The sequence below is a fragment of the Podarcis liolepis genome, assembly GCF_965112155.1.
Source record: "Podarcis liolepis genome assembly, chromosome: 14".
NCBI classification, from domain to species: domain Eukaryota; kingdom Metazoa; phylum Chordata; class Lepidosauria; order Squamata; family Lacertidae; genus Podarcis; species Podarcis liolepis.
The window spans coordinates 18,453,150-18,474,770 of NC_139569.1; the positions used below are offsets into that span (position 1 = coordinate 18,453,150).

The 21,621-nt window shown below is 47.8% G+C and overlaps 1 protein-coding gene across 3 annotated transcripts in view; it reads left to right on the top strand.

Annotated features, from left to right (window-relative positions):
• ABCA3 (ATP binding cassette subfamily A member 3) overlaps positions 1-21,621 on the top strand; it is a 76,131-nt gene that overhangs the window by 44,340 nt on the left and 10,170 nt on the right. For 2 of the 3 annotated variants that reach the window (XM_083473600.1, XM_083473601.1), the window contains exons 10-28: positions 853-1,034; positions 2,722-2,868; positions 2,979-3,108; positions 3,702-3,856; positions 4,426-4,581; positions 5,076-5,286; positions 6,735-6,885; positions 7,314-7,412; positions 8,365-8,557; positions 9,671-9,974; positions 10,697-10,970; positions 12,207-12,411; positions 13,551-13,770; positions 16,756-16,914; positions 17,916-18,088; positions 18,390-18,524; positions 19,574-19,768; positions 20,575-20,762; positions 21,180-21,350. In XM_083473600.1, the coding sequence (XP_083329726.1) occupies positions 853-1,034; positions 2,722-2,868; positions 2,979-3,108; positions 3,702-3,856; positions 4,426-4,581; positions 5,076-5,286; positions 6,735-6,885; positions 7,314-7,412; positions 8,365-8,557; positions 9,671-9,974; positions 10,697-10,970; positions 12,207-12,411; positions 13,551-13,770; positions 16,756-16,914; positions 17,916-18,088; positions 18,390-18,524; positions 19,574-19,768; positions 20,575-20,762; positions 21,180-21,350 (3,448 nt within the window). Of the gene's footprint in view, positions 1-852; positions 1,035-2,721; positions 2,869-2,978; positions 3,109-3,701; positions 3,857-4,425; positions 4,582-5,075; positions 5,287-6,734; positions 6,886-7,313; positions 7,413-8,364; positions 8,558-9,670; positions 9,975-10,696; positions 10,971-12,206; positions 12,412-13,550; positions 13,771-16,755; positions 16,915-17,915; positions 18,089-18,389; positions 19,210-19,251; positions 19,769-20,574; positions 20,763-21,179; positions 21,351-21,621 lie in introns of all 3 variants that reach the window. The other variant, XR_014518833.1, reaches the window with a different exon arrangement.

The following is a 21,621-nucleotide window of genomic DNA, read 5'->3' on the forward strand; positions in this document are numbered from 1 at the left end:
GGTCTCCTGTGCTTGAATCCTGCTTGCTGGTTTCCCACAAGCTTCTGTTTGGCCACTGTGAGAACAGGGTGCTGGACTAGATGGGTAATTGGCCTGATCCAGCAGGCTCTTTTCACATTCTTAGGTTCTTAATCCACCATCATACTGGACTACCTCGTAAGATTGTTGTAAAGCTACCCAAGATAGTGCATGCAATGTGGTTAGGACACTCAGAATCTTTTGTTGTGTTGAAATATTTCTTGTATACTCCAAACCGGCTAGTAAATATCCTTCACAATGATGTAGCAGTAAGTATTTAAAACAAAAACAACTTTGGGATCCCTAATTTGGGAGGAGAGGGTCAGAAGAAAGGGATGTCTTGTTCCCCACCCTGGCCCCTCACATTTCAGGTCTCAGTAATGTATTAGCAGCCTGCTTTCACTTTGCACTGTTGGATGCAAAACAGAACTTGGATGCTGAGACCACATAACACCAGTCTTGAAAGACCTACATTAGCTCCCAGAACGTTTCCAAGCACAATTCAAAATGTTGGTCCTGACCTTTAAAGCCCTAAACGGCCTCGGTCCAGTATACCTGAAGGAGCATCTCCACCCCCATTGTTCTGCCCGGACACTGAGGTCCAGCGTCGAGGGCCTTCTGGCAGTTCCCTCGCTGAGAGAAGCCAAGTTACAGGGAACCAGGCAGAGGGTCTTCTCGGTAGTGGCACCCACCCTGTGGAACACCCTCCCACCAGATGTCAAAGTGAACAACAACTACCAGACTTTTAGAAGACATCTGAAGGCAGCCCTGTTTAGGGAAGCTTATTATTATTATTATTATTATTATTATTATTATTATTATTCTGTTTTCCAGGCACTGGGGTGCAGTGGAGGGACCTTCTGAAACCAGTCAGCGTGGACGATAACTTCACTGTGGCTCACGTCCTAGGGATGCTACTCCTGGACTCGGTGCTGTATGGCTTGGTGGCCTGGTATGTGGAGGCCGTCTTCCCAGGAGAGTATGGCATCCCACAGCCCTGGTACTTCTTCTTGATGGTGAGTCCTGTGCTGCTCTCTCTCCCAATGACCAGCTGTTGTGTAGCCTAGCCTGTGCCAACCTGCTCCCTCCAGTTGCTTTGGACGACAACTTGCAAGTGGTAATTGAAAACGTCTGGAGCTTAGTAATGGGGAAGAGTCCAGTGCTGAGGGTATGCTGTGACGATTCTCAGGAGCACAGAAAAAGAGCAAGTTGTGGAACTGAGAAATGGAATGTTTGTGGTGGGGTTTGACGCTGTGAAGACACATGCAGAGAAACTTGGTTTGTCACCCAAACCTGGACACCTGGTTTTACTATCTCTGGACTAGCCATAAGCTGCCACCAAGGTTTCTTTTATGATTTACAGCTCATGATTTGTCCAGAGAGCCAAACCATGATTCTGGGATTGAATGGCAGGCTAAACCAAACGAGCAGAGGAATGACAGGAAGAGGAGCAAAGCAACTGTGATCTCCTCTTCTAGGAAGTACATGGCCATGTTTATGCCGGGACTTGGTTTGGTCCAGCGTGGCTTGTGAGCCAGGCCATTGTTTTAGGCCAGTGGCTTTCAACCAGTGTGTTGTGGCACCCTAGGGTGCCTTGAATGATGGTTGGGCGTGCTGTGGGCAACACTGGCCTCTGTCCCTCTTTCCTTCCCTCCCTCCTCTGATGCCCTCTTGCGTCTCTGCCTCCCAGAGACTTGCACAGTTGTTTGTTGCAGCAGCCCTGGTTATAAGCTCCCCAGGCAAATGGTGCCTCTGGGGCTGGCTAGGGGATGCTTCCCAGGCCCCTGTGGAGCAGTGTGAGGAAGCACCTTTCTTTGGGGTGGGTGGGTAGCTCAGTGATCAGGGGTGGCAGCAGCGGCTGCCCAGATGACTCCCAAGGAGAGGGGAGAGGGGAGGAGGCTGAGGGAACACTCCACAAGGGAGGTTGTTCGAAAAAGAGTGAAAGGCTGCCAGCTCTGCAGGCAAGGGGTGATATAACTGGGCTCCTGAGCCCCACAGGGGTGCCGCAGAAAGAATGTAGTTGGTCAAGGGAGCCATGGACTCAAATAGGTTTAAAACCTCTGTTTTAGGCAAACAAACAAGGCATAGTAGCTGATCTATTTCTGTCTTCATTAGAGGACATCATAATAGCAATTAGTGGCAACAACTTGTTCTGCTTACCAGGCTTCCTGATCTGACCAAGTGGATATATGTGAGCTCCATTTGGTATCTATGAATAGCTAAAATGAATATTGACTCTTCATGAATCCCTGATGCTCATTCTTACTCTTGCATCATGCAGGCTGGGGCTGATGGGAGCAGTAGTCCAAAGTATCTGGAGGACACCAGATTGGGAATGGCTGGCGCTGGGGGTAGAAGTTCACCCTGTTTCATTGGAACCAAACAAAATAGACAGAGGACTTCAGCTGGCATAAATAAGTAGCAGAGTATGAGAGAGTGAGAGATTTGTTTACCACCCTTCATCCGAAGATTATAGGGTGGTCTACAATATAAAAAATACAAAATGAGAACACAAAATCCATATTAAAACAAAAGCAAGTCAATAGTTTATTGCAATTTATTCTTCTGAGCATCTGGTATGTGGCCCCTGGAAGGGTGAATGTGGCCCTCAGACTGAAAAAGCTGCCTCACCCCATCAATGAAATAATTGGCAAACTCCAACTGTTCGCAACAATAAGAGCCTCCCTGTTTGTCTCTCCTTAGCCTTCGTATTGGTGTGGGAGTCCTCAGACAGTGCTGGGAAAGGAGAAAGAAGAGGAGGAGGACCCAGAGAAGGCCCTGAAAAGCCAGTACATAGAAGAGGAGCCGTCAGACCTGGTTTCAGGGATCAAAATTAAGCACCTGTCCAAGGTGGGTTCTTCTGGGATGCCGCACTCTGAAAGCTGAGTTGTGCAACAGCAGCTTATGGAAAGAGCATCTGAATGCCTGTTTATGTATACTTCTCACTTGGCTGTCCTCAGGTGTTCAAGGTGGGGAACAAAACCAAGGAAGCCGTAAGGGACCTGACCCTGAATATGTATGAGGGGCAAATCACAGTGCTTCTGGGGCACAATGGTGCTGGGAAGACGACGACTTTGTCCATGCTCACAGGTGAGGTTGGGCTGTTGGGACTAGGCTGGAAGGGCAGTGGTAGACTATTTGCTTTGCATGCAGCAGGTCCCAGGTTCAATCCCTAGCATCTCCAGGTAGGACTGGGATAGATTACCTGCCTGAAACTGTAGACAGCGGTTGCCAGTCAGTGTAGATAATACTGAACTAGAGGGACCAAAAGGTCTGACTCAGCATAAGACAGCTTCCTAGGCTCCTAGGATCATCATCATCATCACCATGCTGAGCCTGAATAATGAGTCAAGGCTATATTTACAAAAATGCATCTATTAGGAGCAAGTGTGCATAAAAAGGAGCATATTAATGAAGATACAGAAATGCGCTATATTTGCTTACAAAATGTGGGAATTCACACCCCCCACCTGGTAATAGGTTACAGTAATTAACGGGGTTTGAAATGGTTGAGATTCAGTTTATGTACCACACAGGCAGCAAACTGGGATTGGATACACCCAAGAGAGAGTTGTGGACAGTCTTGGCAGGGATACTATAAAATGCCTTTTAAACCTTCTCGGATTTTAGGGGATCCATCTAATCTAATGGCCGCTAATCTGAAGGCTGTTCTTTTTCCCCAGGACTGTATCCTCCAACAAGTGGCCAAGCATACATCAATGGCTATGAGATCTCCCAGGACATGAATCTGATCCGAAAAAGTCTTGGCCTCTGCCCTCAGCACGACGTCCTCTTTGACCAAATGACAGTGGAAGAGCACCTGTACTTCTACGCTGGGGTAATCTCGGATAAATATTGCGAGGCTTCTTTTTATCCTTTGTTACATAGCATGGTGTAACTCTTCAGGAGATAGCCTACATTAAATGAATGGTGTATATTCTCACTTAGAACACCGGCAATCACGATCTTCTGTAAAAGCAAAGGCCGTACAAACACCAAACTTCTCTCTCAGGCTGGAGGGAGATGCAGATGATGGATTCACATTTCTTGGGCTTGTGAATGCACACATGAGCTTTTCCTATGTGGAGCATTGATGCACTTTCAGGCTGATGCCACAATGTGGGACAAAGTGCAATAGGATTCTGGGGTCAGCAGTTGTCAACTACAGGGACTAGAAACCTGTTCATTTTTTTTAACCTTTTTGTCTAACTGGGGATTAGGAATCTCCGGTCCTCCAGATGCTGTTTGACTCCAATTCCCATCAGCCCCAGCCAGCATGACCAATAGCTAGGGATGGGTCACACATTCCCCAACCCTGATTTAAATGAAAGCAGCAGCAGCAGCATCAAAAAAAAATTTTTTTGTCAACCCGTGTGCTAACTCTTTTTCCATTTTATTTCCTCTCAGTTGAAAGGTTTTCCTGCAGAGAAATGTCTAGAGGAGATTAGCCGCATCCTGCACATCCTCAGCCTACAGGAGAAACGCTTCTCTCTGTCTAAAGCATTGTCTGGGGGGATGAAACGGAAGCTCTCCATTGGCATCGCACTCATTGGAGACTCCAAAGTGAGTCTTGAGAGTCCTCCGTTTTCTTTCTTCGTTATTCTTTCTGCCACCCCATTTGCTTCCATTTCCCCCTGCCACTGCATGAAATTAGGCCTCAGGCTGCCCCCCACAATTGCGCCACACTGTCTCTCTTCTGTATTCTGGGCACCATATTTTTCGCTCTATAAGACGCACCCGACCATAAGACGCACCTAGTTTTTAGATGAGGAAAACAAGAAAAAAAATATTCTGAATCAAATGTTGTTGAAGAGGTTTGCGCGGCTACCCCTGAAGCCAGAACAGCAAGAGGGATTGCTACACAGCTCTCCCTCTGCTGGCTTCAGCGATAGCTGCGCAGCCTGCATTTGCGCCATAAGACGCACACAAATTTCCCCTTACTTTCTAGGAGGGAAAAGGTGCATCTTATAGAGCAAAAAATACGGTATGTGCCCTTCATATCTTACACCAGCTGTGTTTCACCTTGCACTGAGGCCTCTTCTCTCTGCACTGTCTAGGTGGTGATGCTAGACGAGCCAACCTCAGGCATGGATCCGGTTTCCCGCCGGGCCACCTGGGAGCTTTTGCAGGAGCAGCGGAGCACCCGCACCATCCTGCTCACCACACACTTCATGGACGAAGCAGATCTGCTGGGCGACCGCATTGCGATTATGGCAAAGGGGGAGCTCCAGTGCTGTGGGTCTTCGCTCTTTCTCAAGCATAAATACGGTAAGGAGAATCCCCCTTGTGCCAGCACCTAACTTGAAGAAGACCACAAAGAAATAAGGACCTTGCAGTGGATGGCATTCCCCTTTGGTAGCATTCACAGGATTATTTCATTCTGTATGAGACTTGGAAGGGGAAGAGCCTAGTGACCTGTATGGGAGAGGGGCTTTAAATGTGAGTGCCTTCACCAATGGTGTGTATATATTCTGCATTTCAAAAAAACCCAAAAACCTGTCAGGCACCTGGCAATTTCAACATAGCAATTGTTACTGCAGGGCAACCTGCTGGTATGTAGTTTGAACACCCCTGATTGCTTCTTGACTGGATGGAGTTCAGTGGTAGATCATCTGCTTTATTTGCAGAGGGTCCCATGTTCTAGCATGAGACTCTTAATCTCAGGGTTGTGGGTTCAAGCCTCAGGTTGAGCAAAAGATTCCTGTATTGCAGGGGGTTGAACTAGATGACCCGTGTGCTCCCTTCCAGCTTTGTATTTCTATGATCTAATCCCCAGCATCTTCAAGCAGGGAAAGATCCTTGGTCTCAGACACTGGATTGCTGCTGCGAGGCAGTACTATTAGGCAATGCTATGCTAGATGGACCAACAGTCTGGTGGATTCAGACATGGGAAATATTTCGTTCCATTTTCCTGATTATAACGCTAGCACTTCTGTCTTGTTTAGGGAAGTTTAAAAAAAATTAAAAATGACCGATGTTTTAATGTATTTTTAATCTCCTGTTGGAAGCCGCCCAGAGTGGCTGGGAAAACCCAGCCAGATGGGTGGGGTATAAGTAATAAATTATTATTGTTGTTGTTGTTGTTGTTGTTGTTGTTGTTGTTGTTGTTATTTCCAATGTCACTTTCACACTGCAGTGCCTGTTGTGGAACTGTGGCTTTTTTACTGATATACCGACATGTCACACTAAATTAAATTCATGCCAAGTGGATGTGCGGTGACACAGGAACCAACATAATTGGACAATAGTGTTCCTCCCCAACCCTTTCCTCATATACCTGCTTTTGTTTCCCCATAATTCCCCCCATGAAAAGGGCAGGAAAGAATTGTATGTCAATGCCCTTTTTATTTTTATTTTTAGTTTTTTATTAGTTTTCTTGATGAACAAACACAGACAATAAAAAATAGTATGCCAATATCCTTCCCCAAATTTCACCATTTTAGTGATTTTATGGGTTAAGGGGCACAGACAGTTTTTTAATGGAATCAAACAGCAAATAAATCACTGCATTCCGTTAGTTTTCCAGAAGTGGTTTTTACATCACATTAAAGCTCCAACATAATGCGGAAATTAACAGTTAGGTAAAATGTCAGGGAAGTGGAACAAAATAAATGCAACCTCAGTATGAGGCAGCTTCCTATGTGCACACAAAAATCTCTTCTCTTCTCCTGCACTTCTTCCCCCCACCTTCAAAATCTCCATCTGCTCCCTTTCAGGTGCAGGATACCACATGGTGATGGTGAAGGAGCCGTGCTGCAACCTCGGGGAAATCTCCCGTCTCATCTATCACTATGTGCCCAACGCCACCCTGGAGAGCAACGCTGGGGCGGAGCTGTCCTTCATCCTTCCCAAAGAGAGTACGCACAGGTAGTGTCACCCTCTGCAACAACTGATGATGGCTTGCCAGGTCGTCATTGGTGTGGGAGCTTTGTCTGTTGTGAAACTGCAGTGCCGGGGGTCTCTCTAGCGTTTGCAAATTTTGGGTGTGTGTCTAAGCCAGTGAGAGCTCACCTTCTCTAGGCGAAGACTTCGCCCTCCAAGGATCACATGCCAAGAGTGGGTGTGGCCAAACTGTGAAATTGGGCTGGCAAGAACTGCCGTGCAGATTGCTTTCCCAGCAGCTGCTAAACTCTTGTGTGCATTGAAAGTGCATGGAAAGCACATTCCCCCACAAGAACCCCAGGTTACAGGCCTTTGCCAAAGTGGTAGGAAGCACTTCCTCTGTGTAATATAGGGAATGTTAAGAATACACTTTGAATGCTGAAGTTCTTTCCTGTTTCCTGCTGCTTTTCCAGGTTTGAGGCTCTGTTCACAGAGTTGGAGTTACGCCGGGAGGAGCTGGGCATTGCCAGTTACGGAGCCTCAGTCACCACTATGGAGGAAGTTTTTCTCAGGTAGGGCATTGGGGAAACTAGCAAGGAAGGTAAACGTGCTCTTTCAGCAGGAGTAAGTGTGAGTTAAAACATGTTGGATTTAATTTCTTTCTGAAATAAGATTCGGATGTATATTGAGGGGGAGGGAATCTGAGATTAACAGTGCTGTTCTATTAACAGTGCAGTTTGGAAGAAATCCCCATTGAGTTCATTGGGACTCAAGTAAACAAGATGCTGAAATGATTTGGCAAAACAAAATTTGGCAGTGGTGGGAATAATTTCACAAAAACATTTCTCCTCAAATTATGGGTCAATACCATGAACTTCTGGTCAAATCCCTGTTTCTCTGCAGTCTGAACAACCTGCCCTCCCTTCTCCCTCTGCATCAGATGAGCAACCCACATGCACTGCCACCTTTTGGTGCAATTTGGGGGGGAAAGCACAGAGAAGGAGGGACAGTGGCTTCATGATTGGCATCACAGCTGATCAATCAGTATCATGCACAGCTGTGCTTTGAAAAGAGGGAGGGTTGTTCTATGATTGAAGCAAGGGGCAACCAATCAGACCTGCCCCAATGCATACTCTGCTCACACTGGGAAAGCCCATTTCTGCTTCAACCAGAAATGGGTCCAGAACATTGTGCATGACTCAGAAATGTGGCAAGTGAGCTTCCAGAAGAGGCTCATTTCTAAAACTTGTATACAGGTATCAGTTACAGATAGGTAGCTGTGTTGGTCTGCCATAGTCAAAATAAAAAAATTCCTTCCTTCCAGTAGCACCTTAAAGACCAACTAAGTTAGTTCTTGGTATGAGCTTTCGTGTGCATGCACACTTCTTCAGATACCAGGTATGACGCTGAGGTTGTTGGGAAGCTAACCTCTGGGGTGACTTAATTTTAAAAACAAAACAAAACCACAAACCCCACCTAATGCCAATGGCATTCGCTTACATGGATTCACTCTTTTCCTTTAAGAGTTGGCAAGCTGGTTGATTCCAGCATGGACATCCAAGCCATCCAGCTGCCGGCTTTGCAGTACCAGCATGAACGGCGATCCAACGACTGGGCCATGGACGACTCCAGCAGCCTGAGTGGGATGACTGACATGACAGATGACAGCGGGGCTCTGATCACGGAAGATTGCTCCAACATCAAGCTGAACACGGGGGTGAGCTCTGGTTGGTTGCTCTGGTGCCATGGGGACCCACCAGCCTTTGTGAACATAGCAATTGATTAATCGTGGGTGTTGACAAAAATGGAACTCACCATACTTTGTGGCTTGAATGAGTAGTACCCCGAATGTGGCCATGCCTTAGTTCTGAGGAGTTTTATTTCCAGCCCCTTTCCTAATTATTCCTAAAGTTGAATCCAGCCTCTACCATTAGCCAGAGCACCAAGGACACTGGAGTCTTCATCCTCCTGGGAAGATGATCATCGTTTCTAGGATAACTGCCTGATTTTATATTTGACTAAAATTCTCACCCATGGTTCTTCACATGCTCAAACTGCTTTTGCAAATAGAGTAGTACCTCCGGTTACGTAACCCTCTGGTTATGTAAACTTCAGGATGAGAAGGCGGCAAACCCGGAAGGATTTGACCGGGTTTCACCGCATGCGCAGAAGCGGTCCTCAGGTTGCAGAAACCTCGGGATCCGACCGGACCTCTGGAACGGATCCTGTCCGTAACTGGAGGTACCACTGTATATGACCTAAATGAATGTTCATTATTGCTACATACGTATACAAAGCCAGACAAATTCAGTGTGGGTGATTTTGTCAAGCACTCATCATGATACTGCTTATTGACGGCTGGTGTGAAATTTCTTGGAAGCATTAGGCGCAGCTGTGTACTTAAACATATCCAAGAATGGCTTTGTAGTTTTAAAAACACATCACTAATTTTTTAAAAAAAAATTAAATGGAAAGGGGGAATGCTTCAATTTTTATTGATAATTGTTAATTCATATTTTATGTAAACTGCTCAAAGGCTTTTACGTTGAAGCAGTATACAAACAAAATACAGGTGGTGTCCAATGGATGTGTGATTGCTGATGTGCAGGTCCTTTGGACCCAGAAGAAGGCAGAACAAGGACAGAGCGGGATGTGCTTATATACGCTCCACCGACACACGCGGGGGCTTGGAATGGAACCCCCACAGGGAATGGTCACCGCCTTCATATAAATAATAACAGCAATAATGCCCTGTTAATATCAAAGTTTATCTAATCTTCCAAGGGGACCCACCTTATCAGTATCCTTAGCCTGCTCTTTGTCTTCATAGTTCTACCTCTGCTGTCAGCAGTTCTATGCCATGTTTATGAAGAGGGCTGTCTACAGTTGGCGCAACTGGAAGATGGTGGCAGCGCAGTTCCTGGTGCCTCTGATCTTCACTGCCTTTGCCCTGATTGTGGCCAAGACCTTTCCAGGCCCACGAGACTCTTCCTTGCTCAAGATGACCTTAAATCCGTATGGACAGACTACAGTGCCCTTTTCTGTCTCCCAAGAATCCACCCTGGCCCAGAGACTAGGAGAGCAGTATAAGGATATTGTGGACTCTCAGCACCAAGGGCCACTGGAGGTAGTGGGTGAGTAGCCGAACCAGGACAGAGAACAGATATTTAGTCTGTCTTTAAGCCCTTTCAGCAAGAAAGAGAGAGGAGAACAAATAGGAGCTGCTGCCGCTGTGGCTCAGCAGCTGGGATATGGCAAAATGCTCATGGGCATTGGAAGCACCTGAGGGAGAAGGCCCAGTCACAGAATGTGCAATATCAAAGTAGATGCTGGAAGGGAGGGAGAGAACGATAGTGACTGGTGTGTGCCTGCCTTGGTGCATTTGGCAGATAGGGAGACTGGGGAGCAAGGGATTAGGGTGGAAGGTTGTGAGGAAGAAGTCTCACATGGAGTGTGGAGTAAGGGAGCAAAAAGAGGAGGAAGATAGACTTCCATGTAAAGTTAAACACCCAACCAACTTTGGGGCTGCTGGAGTCTTAAAAACAAGATGCTGTCAGCAAACACCAAGCTTCAATAGGCTGTTCATGTACATTATTTATAGATACTCTGCTTTACTTGAGGCTTCAGATCATGCCAAAATTTGGCCTAGTTTCCAGCTTCTGGCACCTGTCGGTTTCCTGGAAATCCCCGTTTCTGTTCAAACAGCAAGTTTCTAGACCTCAAGGTTGCAGAGAAAACCTTCCTCCGCTAAATACCTGTAGCAATATCTCCTAACGGTTCATCTCAAATAGCATGTGATCGGCCAACAGAAGGACCACTTAGGAGGCCTGCTGCATTGACAAAAGTGTTGTTGCAGGTGATCTGCAGGAATACCTGATTTCTCGAGCCGCTGAAGAAGGGGGAGCCTTCAACGAGCGCTACATTGCGGCAGCGTCCTTCGAAGAAACCGGGGATCTTGTGAAGGTGACAGCTCTCTTCAACAACCAGGCGTTCCACTCATCTGCCGCAGCCCTTCTCCTGGTTGACAACGCCCTGCTGAAGCTGCTGGTTGACCCCAATGCTTCCATCTCCGTGGCTAACTACCCACAGCCCCGCAACACAACAGAGACCGCGAAGGACCAGCTCATGGAGTGAGTTGATTCTTCCTCTCTTTTGAACAACGATAAATTCACTCTTTATTTAATTCCTTTATATATAGTGTTGCCTTTCCTCCAAAGAACTGAAAGTGGCGTGCATAGTCCTCTCGCCTCTCTTTTTAGCCTTACAACAACCCTCTGAGGCTGCCACTTGGAGAGCAGATCTCCTGCGACTCTATTCCATTTCCCTCCCAGCAGTCAGCCAGCATTCCATGCCCACGGAGCATACTCAGTGTTTTTGGAGAGTTCCCGTTCCCCCTTCTCCTTGAATTTTCCCTGTACAAACCTCAGGATTCCCTTGAGTCTGTCACTACCACTCTCTCTTACACATGGCGTTTGCAGTTCTGTTAGCTTTGCAAGGCCTGGCACCTGAAGAGCTGACTTTCCTGATATTAGTACAATGGTACCTCGGGTTACATACGCTTCAGGGTACAGACTCCGCTAACCCAGAAATAGTGCTTCAGGTTAGGAATTTTGCTTCAGGATGAGAACAGAAATCGTGCAGCGGCGGCACAGCGGCAGCAGGAGGCCCCATTAGCTAAAGTGGCGCTTCAGGTTAAGAACAGTTTCAGGTTAAGAACAGACCTCCGGAACGAATTAAGTACTTAACCTGAGGTACCACTGTATAAACGGTGATGGATTACTGTTTTTTAAAAAAAATATTACTTTGTCTCGTATTAATTGTGTTTTGTTTTTAAATTGTTTTGTGAACTTCTTTGGGTGCCTTTAGGCTGAAATAGCAGCATAGAAATATTCTTCCAGAGGGTCCTTTTAAGGATGGGAAGGGAGATTTCCCCCACCCCCAATAGGGCTTATTCCAGTCTTCCCCTGCTTGGTGCCCTCTGGATGACTCCCAAATCCTATCACCCCTGCTGGTTGGAGTTGGAGTCCTGATGACGTCCAATGGGCAGCTGGTTGGTGAAATCTGGCTTCATCCCTTTCTCATCCCTGCTGCTCCCTGCACACCTGCCTTTCCCCCTTGGATTGGGAAGACATGGGGAAAGTGCAAGTGTCACCCCTTCATGAGCTAGACTTGGTCCAGGGCCTGCCAGTTGCTCACCTTGTTGCGCTGGAGTTCCTAGGATATACTTGTTCTACATTATAAAACCCCTGATTGGATCTTTTCTTGCTCTTGCTATTGCTTGCCTTCAGCCTTTTGGGTAGATGGGATGCTCCTCCAAATAAACATCCCTGGTCCTGCTCACCTTGCTGTCTTTAATGTCCCATCAGAGGCCAGACGGGTTTCGCCATTGCAATCAACTTGCTCTATGGAATGGCCTCGTTGTCCAGCACCTTCGCTCTCCTGCTCGTCAGCGAGAGGGCCATCAAGGCCAAGCACGTCCAGTTTGTCAGCGGAGTCTATGTCGTCAATTTCTGGCTCTCGGCCCTCCTGTGGGACCTCATCAACTACCTCACGCCCTGTGTGCTCATGCTGGTAAGTCAGCTCAGCTGCAGTCCCCAGGAGGTTCTTTGCCGGTGGTTTGGCAAAAATGCACCAGGAGATGTATGCTGAAAGAATCCAACAGAGGGGTGGGGGCAGGACATGCTAATCAGGCACATAAGCAAACTGGCTCAGTGGTGGATATCCACTTTGCATGCAGAAGGTCCCAGGTTTGATCCCCAGAATCTTCACGTAGGGCTGGGGGAGACTCCCTATCTGGAATCCTGGACAGCCACTGGCATTCAGCGTAGGCCAGGGTTTCCCAAACTTGGCTCTTCAGCTACTTTTGGACTACAGCTCCCATCACCCCTAGCTAGCAGGACCAGTGTAGTCCAAAAACATCTGGAGACTCAAGTTTGGAAAACCCTGGGGTAGGCAATACTAAACTTGATGGACCCAATGGCCTGACTTCCAGTGCTCCTGTTTTCTAGATTTGTGTGGGGAAGAGCATTATAATCAGTGCAAACCAGCAAAACATAAATTCAAACACTCTGATTTGTTTATGTTTATTAGATTAAGTAAATCTATGACTGAACCAATCATTAACAATTGAATCAAAAGCTCATTTACTTAGCAATTGGATAGAATACTGCCTGGATGTATTCCCCCCCGCAATAAGAATCCTAGAGATCATTTTCCCCCCCACGATGAAAGCTGAACATTCAAGCAAAGGAATGCTGACTATTCCTAAGAGGTGTACGTTCATATGCCTCCTCCTGCTGCTGCTCTTATAGCCATGGTGCTCATATCAGTCCCAAACTGGGTCAGTGACAGATATTTTGCATGCAGAAAATCCTAAGCTCAGTTTCAGGCATCTGCAGTTCCAGGGTTGGGCTGGATGACCTTCAGGATCCCTTCAAACTGTCTGGTGGCATGTTCTTCAGTTAAAAGAATCAGGAATGGGAAAGCCCTATACCTGACAGGGATGAATGGATCAAACTCTTTTCTAGTTCATCTCAGTCTTGTATGTGCCCATTCTTCTGCAATTAAACCCCCCCCCCCACAAAAAACCACATAAGCAAAATAATGTTTAAATAGTATGAATTTCTCCCCCTAAAATATGTATTTTTGTGTGCATTTTCTGCTGAAATACTTCCCCTCCCCCTGTTTCCTTGGTTGATCCCTCTCTCCAGGTGATATTCCAAGCCTTTGACGTGAAAGCCTTCACCCAGGACAACCACCTTGTTGATGTGATGCAGATCTTCCTCCTTTACGGCTGGGCCACTATCCCCCTCATGTATCTGCTCAGCTTCTTCTTCTCTGTGGCTTCTACAGCCTACACACGCCTCACCATCTTCAACATCTTCTCAGGGACAGCCACCTTCCTGGCAGTCACTATCATGAGCATTCAAGGTAAGGGATCGGGGACCCCCAGCCCTGTTGCTGATTGCATTTCCTAGTCTCAACAATATCCTTGTGCACACAAAGAGGGATTTCAGTCAGTGCTGTTTCCAGGGCATGGCACTCTAACCTGGAAGAGGCAGGAAAACTCCAGGCCTCTTTTCTATGACAATTTGTGCTAATAATGCTATTGGGCTAGTCATATGTGAGCCTTTCCCCCCAATGCTGTTTGTGCCTGAGAAAGTTTTGGGGCGGTCATACTGCTTCATTCCCAATCAGCGCAAAATTACTCAATATGTTGCTGAACTCCTGTAACTTTTAGCACCACAAAGGATCTGGGGTTTAGGGCGAGGGTGTGTGTCCCACTTTCATTGCACTATTGCCCCTCTGGATGGCAATAAATGAGATAGGTTTGTCGCAACTAAAAAAGCAGAACAAACCCACCCTTAAGACACTTTTATTGTGTCAGGACCATGCTGCAGAATACATTTGCAATATAAACACTAGTCTGGAGGAGAGGAGCTATATCTAAGGCAGTGTTTCCCAACCTTTTTTGGGCAAAGGCACACTTGTTTCATGAAAAAAATCTCGAGGCACACCACCATTACAGCCCCGTGACGTCAGCGCGCAGCATCACGCCGGGAGGGACATGAATTGCTAGCAAATTACATAATCACCTCCTTGAGGGCTGGCTCATCTTCTCCGAAGGCAGAACCCCATTAATTAACAGCACAGACTCACACCATAGCCAAGACGAGGGGGGAAAACCTCAGTCATGCACAGTCATGCACATGTGGGGGCTAAATGAGGACGAAGACCGGGCAGAGAGCAGGGTTCAAATCACCCCACCTTGCCAGGACAATCCCTGGGTGCTCCCTTGGGCCACTCGCCTGACCCACCTCGCAGGGCTGTTGTTGCGAGGATAACACGGGGAGAACCACGCGCGCCCCTGGGAGCTCCTTGGAGGAGAAAGCGGGCGATGAATGCAATGCACGAAATATATGAGAGGCGACCAGGTTTTGCAGGTGAGGGGCCCCCGCCAGCCTCCGCTTCCAACACCCGGCGCAACGACGCCGAAGTTTCCCCCCCGGGCTCGGCTCGGGGAGCAGCGCTGCTCCCCCCCCAGCTCCCCTTCGCCCTCCCGGCTCTCTCTGCCGCCCACTGGGGACCCCCCTCACCTGCCAAGTCCGGAGCGCCGGTGGAAGTTGCATGCATGCATGCAGGGCGCCGCGTTGCCATTGCACTGCACTGCACTCCATGCAACGCCTGCACGCATGCATTGCCTTGCACGCCCGCCAAGGGGTCTCCCCACGGTCCGATGCGTCCCCTCCGGCACGGATGCAGCATTGCAAAAATAAAAAACCCCCGACGCAGCCCTACCTGGGGGGCAGCCTCCGCCTCCGCCGCTCCGCCTCCGCGGGGATCCCCGGGCTCCATCCTGCCGCCCGATCTCCGTGGGGGCGCAGGCAGGCTGCACGGGGTCTGCGCGGAAGAGCCCCTGCCCGCCCGGCCGCCGCCGCTGCGCTCATTCCATGGCCGGGAGAAGAGCGCTTCAAACAAAATGCCCGGCCCGCCAGGCCATGCTGGGAAATGTAGTTCGCGCACCCCGCGCGGGCGCGGAGCCCAAGGGCGAGGGGACTACGGATCCCGGCAGCCCCCACGCCGGGGACGGAGGGGGAGAGGCAGGGATGGAGGGACGGGTGGGCAAGCGAGTGAGTGAGTGGCAGCCGCCAAGCCTTGGCCGAGAGCAAGGAAGGGCCTCCCCGGAGGAGGAGGGAGGCGCAGAGCGGGAGGGAACCCCAGGGGTCATCTAGTGACGGCGCCCCAATCGAAAATTTGACTTAAAAAAAAATCTTTAGAATTTTTTAATTTTTCCCGCGGCACACCAGGCAACATCTCGCGGCACACTAGTGTGCCACGGAACAGTGGTTGGGAAACAATGATCTAAGGCTATATCTGATATTTGATACTCTCTACAAGGTGGAAATTTGCAATGCTGTTAGCATGGTGGACCTTTTTCTGATCTTGTGGGGCCCTGGCAAATGTCCAGCTTTGACACCATCCAGAATACATTTTAACATTCATTGTTTGTTTGTTTAAAATATTTATAATTATGTCCCTTCCTAATGGCTAATGCAAGTATATAAGCCAACCCCATTAAAGCAAAACACCTACAAATACTAAAGTTTTATCACAACTAAGATTGGAGATGTCACAACCGGGGCTGCCTGGTTATCACTGACCCATGGCAGGGCCTTTTTGCTGGTGGTTCCGCAGTTGTGGAATGCCCTCCCTAGTGATGTGTCCCTATCATAACTTTCAAGATGAATTTGAACACCTTGCTTGTTTTCAAGCCCACCAATTTGGTGGCTGCAAAATACTGCTCCTGGTAACCCTCAGATCATTGGATGGAAGAATGTGTTTAACTACAGTGGTGCCTCGCAAGACGAAAAGAATCCGTTCTGTGATTCTCTTCATCTAGCGGTTTTTTCGTCTTGCGAAGCAAGCCCATTGACGGATTAGCGAATTAGCGCTATTAGCGGCTTTTAGCGGCTTATCTGCTGATCGGATCAGCTGATAAGCGGCTTAGCGGCTTAGAAAAAAGGGGGGGGGGAACCAGCAGGAACTCGCAAGACATTGTCGTCTTGCGAAGCAAGCCCATAGGAAATTCGTTTTGCGAAGCACCTCCAAAACGGAAAACTCTTTCGTCTAGCGAGTTTTCCGTCTTGCGAGGCATTCGTCTTGCGGGGCACCACTGTATCTTTTTTAAAAGTTTTTAATTGTCATTGTTTTCTGAATCACTGTGCTCTGTTTCTTAAAGTACGCAGCCCAGCTCCCAAAACTGGGCAGGAGAAAAAAGAGCCTGATGTAAAAAGGAGGAGAAAAAGAATTATTAGACACAAGCATAGCCACCCTCTATGTATGAACAGGGCAGACTCATTAATATACCTGGCTATCAAAGGCCACTTCCCTGACCTTCCCATGTTTGTTTTACAGAACTTGGAATGGTGGATCTCTCAAGGATGTTGGATAAAGTCTTCTTAATCCTGCCCAATTACTGCTTGGGACAAAGCATCAGCAAATTCTACCAGAACTATGAGTTCATTCAGTTCTGCACCTCCTCAATTGAGTCTCTCCTTGTCTGCAAAGTGTTTAGTGAGTATCCAGAATTCATCTTTTCGTCTCTGGCTTCTGCAGCAAGTCAAAACATCTTCTTCTTATTATTATTACTATTACTATTTATTAAATTTGTATAGCGCCCTATAATCGTAGATCTCAAGGTGGTTCACAACATAGATTGCAATACAGTGGTACCTCAGGTTAAGTACTTAATTCGTTCCGGAGGTCTGTACTTAACCTGAAACTGTTCTTAACCTGAAGCACCACTTTAGCTAATGGGGCCTCCTGCTGCCGCTGCGCTGCTGGAGCACTATTTCTGTTCTCATCCTAAAGCAAAGTTCTTAACCTGAGGTAATATTTCTGGGTTAGCGGAGTCTGTAACCTGAAGCGTATGTAACCCGAGGTACCACTGTATTAAAGAACTCAAAATACATAATAAAAACAAAGATAACCCAATAATCCCCCCTTCTGCAGCACATTTAAAAGGGCATTAAATGTCAGTCATTACACACACAACCCACCCCAGGACTGCCACTGAAAACAACAGCCTTGCATCAAGCTCACTGCTTCCCTTCCCTTGTGCATATTCAGTGTTACCCATGTCCTGATGTTCAGGCACTGCAGAAGAGAAAGGTCTCAAACAGGGCTGCTGTTATCAGCAGTGTCTCCATCCTATCCAGTGTTTGAAACTCCCATTGTTCTAGGCGCATTTTGCAGCAGGGGATTTCAATAGTGCAAGCAGTTTCTGAGCTCCGGGCACAGTACTACACTTAAGATTTCAGATTAAAACTGCAGAGTGGAAGGGGAGAAAGGTAAAGGAAAGGAGGACCTTTTTCTGCCTCCCCACTTCTCCCCTACTCTCTGAAGACTGGAGAAGAGACCCTCATAAGAATATTAGGGGGTGGGCAGGGGAAGGACTAGACCATGTGAAAATTGTCGCTCTGTGAGGGGATTTGGTGAGTTTAAAGTATTTGTTTGGGATTGGACAGTGCCCTTCAGTATTTTCTCTCTCTCTCCCCTCTCTCCTACCATTCCAGATATTACTTTCCAAACCAACTACTTTGCATGGGAGAGCCCTGGGATTGGCAAATACTTGACTGCCATGGCTGTCCAGGGGCTTGTGTTCCTCATCCTCCTCTTCCTCATTGAGACGAACATCCTTTGGAGACTGAAGAACCTTGTCTGCAACGTGCATCGGAGGCGGAAGTGGGTAAGGATTTCCTGGAAGGAAGAAGCGTTCCTGGGTTGACAGAACCGTAAGCCAAGCTTCCCAGTGGGCTGTGTCTACAGTGTAAGATATTCATCAAGCTACAAAGTCACAAGGAAGGACCGGCTGGAAAACAAACCAAGCTTCGGAGAAACAATTTTGGGTGGTTAAGTTGTAGTTGAGTAAACAAACCATGGCTTAGTATTGTGTGTGAACCAGGCTAATTACTTTTTCAGCTGCGCCAGAATCTTGCATTACTGCAGTATGCTCATCGTCTACATTCTGTTGGCTTTTTCTACAACAGGTAATGCTGCTGAACAGAGTCCCCGTCCTTCCAGAAGACCGGGATGTTGCAGACGAGAGGAAGAAGGTTTTGGAGTCACCAACAGCATCCCTTTCATCATTGAACAGTCCCTTAGTCATCAAGGAGCTTACCAAGGTAAACTTCTGACCCTCCTATGTGGTTTCTAAAGCTTAGCCTCTCTTTGAAGACATTATTATTATTATTATTATTATTATTATTATTATTATTAAATTTTTATACCTCTTACATGCCAAAATGGCTTCTAAGCAGTTTACCAATATAAAATCAATTGTACTATGCTATACACCAGGCTTCCTCAAACTCGGCCCTCCAGATGTTTTGAGACTACAGTTCCCATCATCCCTGACCACTGGTCCTGCTAGCTAGGGATCATGGGAGTTGTAGGCCAAAAACATCTGGAGGGCTGAGTTTGAAGAAGCCTGCTGTACACAATAAAACAAATCAGTTAAAAAGCGTAGCAATAAAAATAGCTTAAAACAATTAAGTCAGGAAGTTCAAATTCAGAGGAATGCTTTCCTGAAAAGAGTGTATTCAGGAGCCAGCAGAACCCCAATACCAATGGGGGCCTCTTGAACAGGGAGGGCATTCTGCAACACTGGTCCTGTCAGTGAAAAAGCCCAACACCATGTGTGTTAAATGTGCTTTAAAGGTATGGTGTGTGACCAAAGGTTTGGTATGTGACCAAATCAGACCATTTTTAAGGTTGTAAGACTAGCCAGGCCCCAACAACCACAACATGACCACTATTCTCATTTATTTATACTCCCAGTTGGAGGCAATGTGAGGTGATTATTTGCTGGTGTGCCCTCCACCCTCCCCTCACTTTTCTAGATTGAAGGAGTCTTGTCCTCCCAACTTCTGGAGGAAGTCCCATCTGGAGGAAGTGGGGAGATACCAGTGGAGATTGATCCACTAGGGCAATTGGGGCACTGCCCCACCAACTTCAGTTTGCCTTCAGCCACCTCCCACCACTTCCCCACCCAGCGTCTTCCAATCAAGGGGTGGCTCTTCCTGTTACTCCACCTGCTGTTGGTCTCCCTGCCTTCCACCCTACCAGTTCCAGTGGGCACCAGTCACACAAGTTATGGCATCACTTCTTTGGGAGGAATGAGGAGGAGCCATCTTGCAACCCAGCAGTTTGTTTGTTTGTTTTGCTCTTCCAGGTGTACAGCAACAGGGACTCATGCCTGGCCGTGGACAGAATATCCTTGGCAGTCAACAAAGGCGAGTGTTTCGGTCTTCTTGGCTTCAACGGGGCAGGGAAGACCACCACCTTCAAGATGCTGACAGGGGATGAGAGCATCACATCGGGAGACGCCTATGTGGATGGGCACAGCATCCTGGCCAACATCAAAAAGGTAAGGGTTGAAACAGTAGGAAGAGCCCTGCTGGATCAGGCTAAAGACCTCGTCTCAATTCAGCATCCTGTCGTCAAAGTGGCCTCTGAGATGCCTCTGGGAAACCCACAAGCCTGGCATGAGAGAGCCAGTGTGGGTTAGAGAGATGGGCTAGGATCTCCACTCTGCCATGAAGCTCACTGGGTAGAGTCACGGCCTCTCAGACTAACCTATCTCACAGTGTTATTGTGGGGATCAAATGAGGAGGGCAAGGCCATGTATGCCACCTTGAGTGGGGGCGGGGAGGTAGTATGTAAATGCGATAGATAAATAAATACAATGAGCGCATTAGCACTCTCCCTACTTGTGATCCCTGGAAACTGGTATTTAGAGGCATATTGCTTCAGACAGTGAAAGCAGAACAAGGCCGCCATGGCTAGAAACCATTGATAAGTCTTATTCTCCATGAATTTGTCCAGTCATTTTTTCCAAGTTGTTGGTTGTCGCTTCTGTTCTGCAGCTCCTTCTGCTTTATACAAACAAACTGGATTCCTTACTTTTATTTGTCGCCAGACCTGCACCCCCTCCAAACCCTGGAACCAACCCTATAGTCGCTGGTGGGTGCCAGGCTCTGTGACCTCCCTGTTTCACATTCAGGGCTTCTCTCTTAGAAGCTCAGATTAACAGAAGCAAACTGGAGCAGCCTGGATCACCTTCATCAAGTGCAGGTCCAGAAGAGGCCGTTTTGGGTTTGGTGGGGCACTGAAGCCATCAATAGGGAGGTTGCTGGGCAATTCTGTTGACTTTGGTCTGTCGTTTACATTCAGGTCCAGCAGCGGATTGGCTACTGCCCTCAGTTTGATGCCCTTTTGGATCACATGACCGGGAGGGAGACCTTGAGCATGTACGCCCGGCTGCGAGGGATCCCCGAGCGCTACATTGGCAGCTGTGTGGAGAACATGCTCCGAGGCCTGCTCTTAGAGCCACATGCAAACAAGCTCATCAGGACGTACAGGTGAGGCAGAGAGATGCTGGCCTCCAAAGCTCAGCCCCCTGCCGTGGATCCAGTCCAGAGAGCCCTCACCACACAGTTGTACTGGCACCAGGTTGACCCACCCCTGAGCTGGAGAGCTTTCCTCTCACTCTTGTGCAGTTCCTGTTCGTTTCAGATAGGCTTGTGCAGGAGAACTTCTCAAGGGAATGTGTCCCCCGAGACAAGAGTTGCTTGCCTCCCACCCCCTCTTCCTCCTCACGCAGCTAAAAAAAAAAAAGAGAGATGGGGTAATCCTAGTTGTCGATTCAAAGATTCATTTAGTGTCTCGCCCCAAGTCCATTGTTAATGGGTAAATTGTGGGTGAAGGCAGCCAGGGCAGAACGATCCCTTGATGGCTTTGTAACAGGCAAAGTCCATTGATACCTTCTCCTTCCACAGCGGCGGCAACAAGCGGAAACTGAGTGCGGGGATAGCCCTGATTGGTGGCCCCCCTGTCATCTTCCTAGATGAGCCCTCCACCGGCATGGATCCTGTTGCCAGGCGCCTACTGTGGGATGCAGTTGCCAGGACGCGGGAGTGCGGGAAGTCCATCATTATCACTTCACACAGGTTGGGACCATTTTCTTAGCCTGCACTAGCATGGTGGGAAGGGAAGGGGTATCGAGGGAGAAAAAGGGCAGTGCTTATTCAACCCACTGAAAATTAATGAAAGACAGTTTGGGCTCCAGTACACCTATTATTTCAGAAATCTTCTCTATCACATCTTCCCCAAATCTGTATGCATGTTTGCACGACCACTGCATGTTCCATGGCTTGTATGTTGGTTTTAACGTAATTTGGTTTGAGTTACTTTTGGGGTTTTCTTTTTTTAAATAATGGT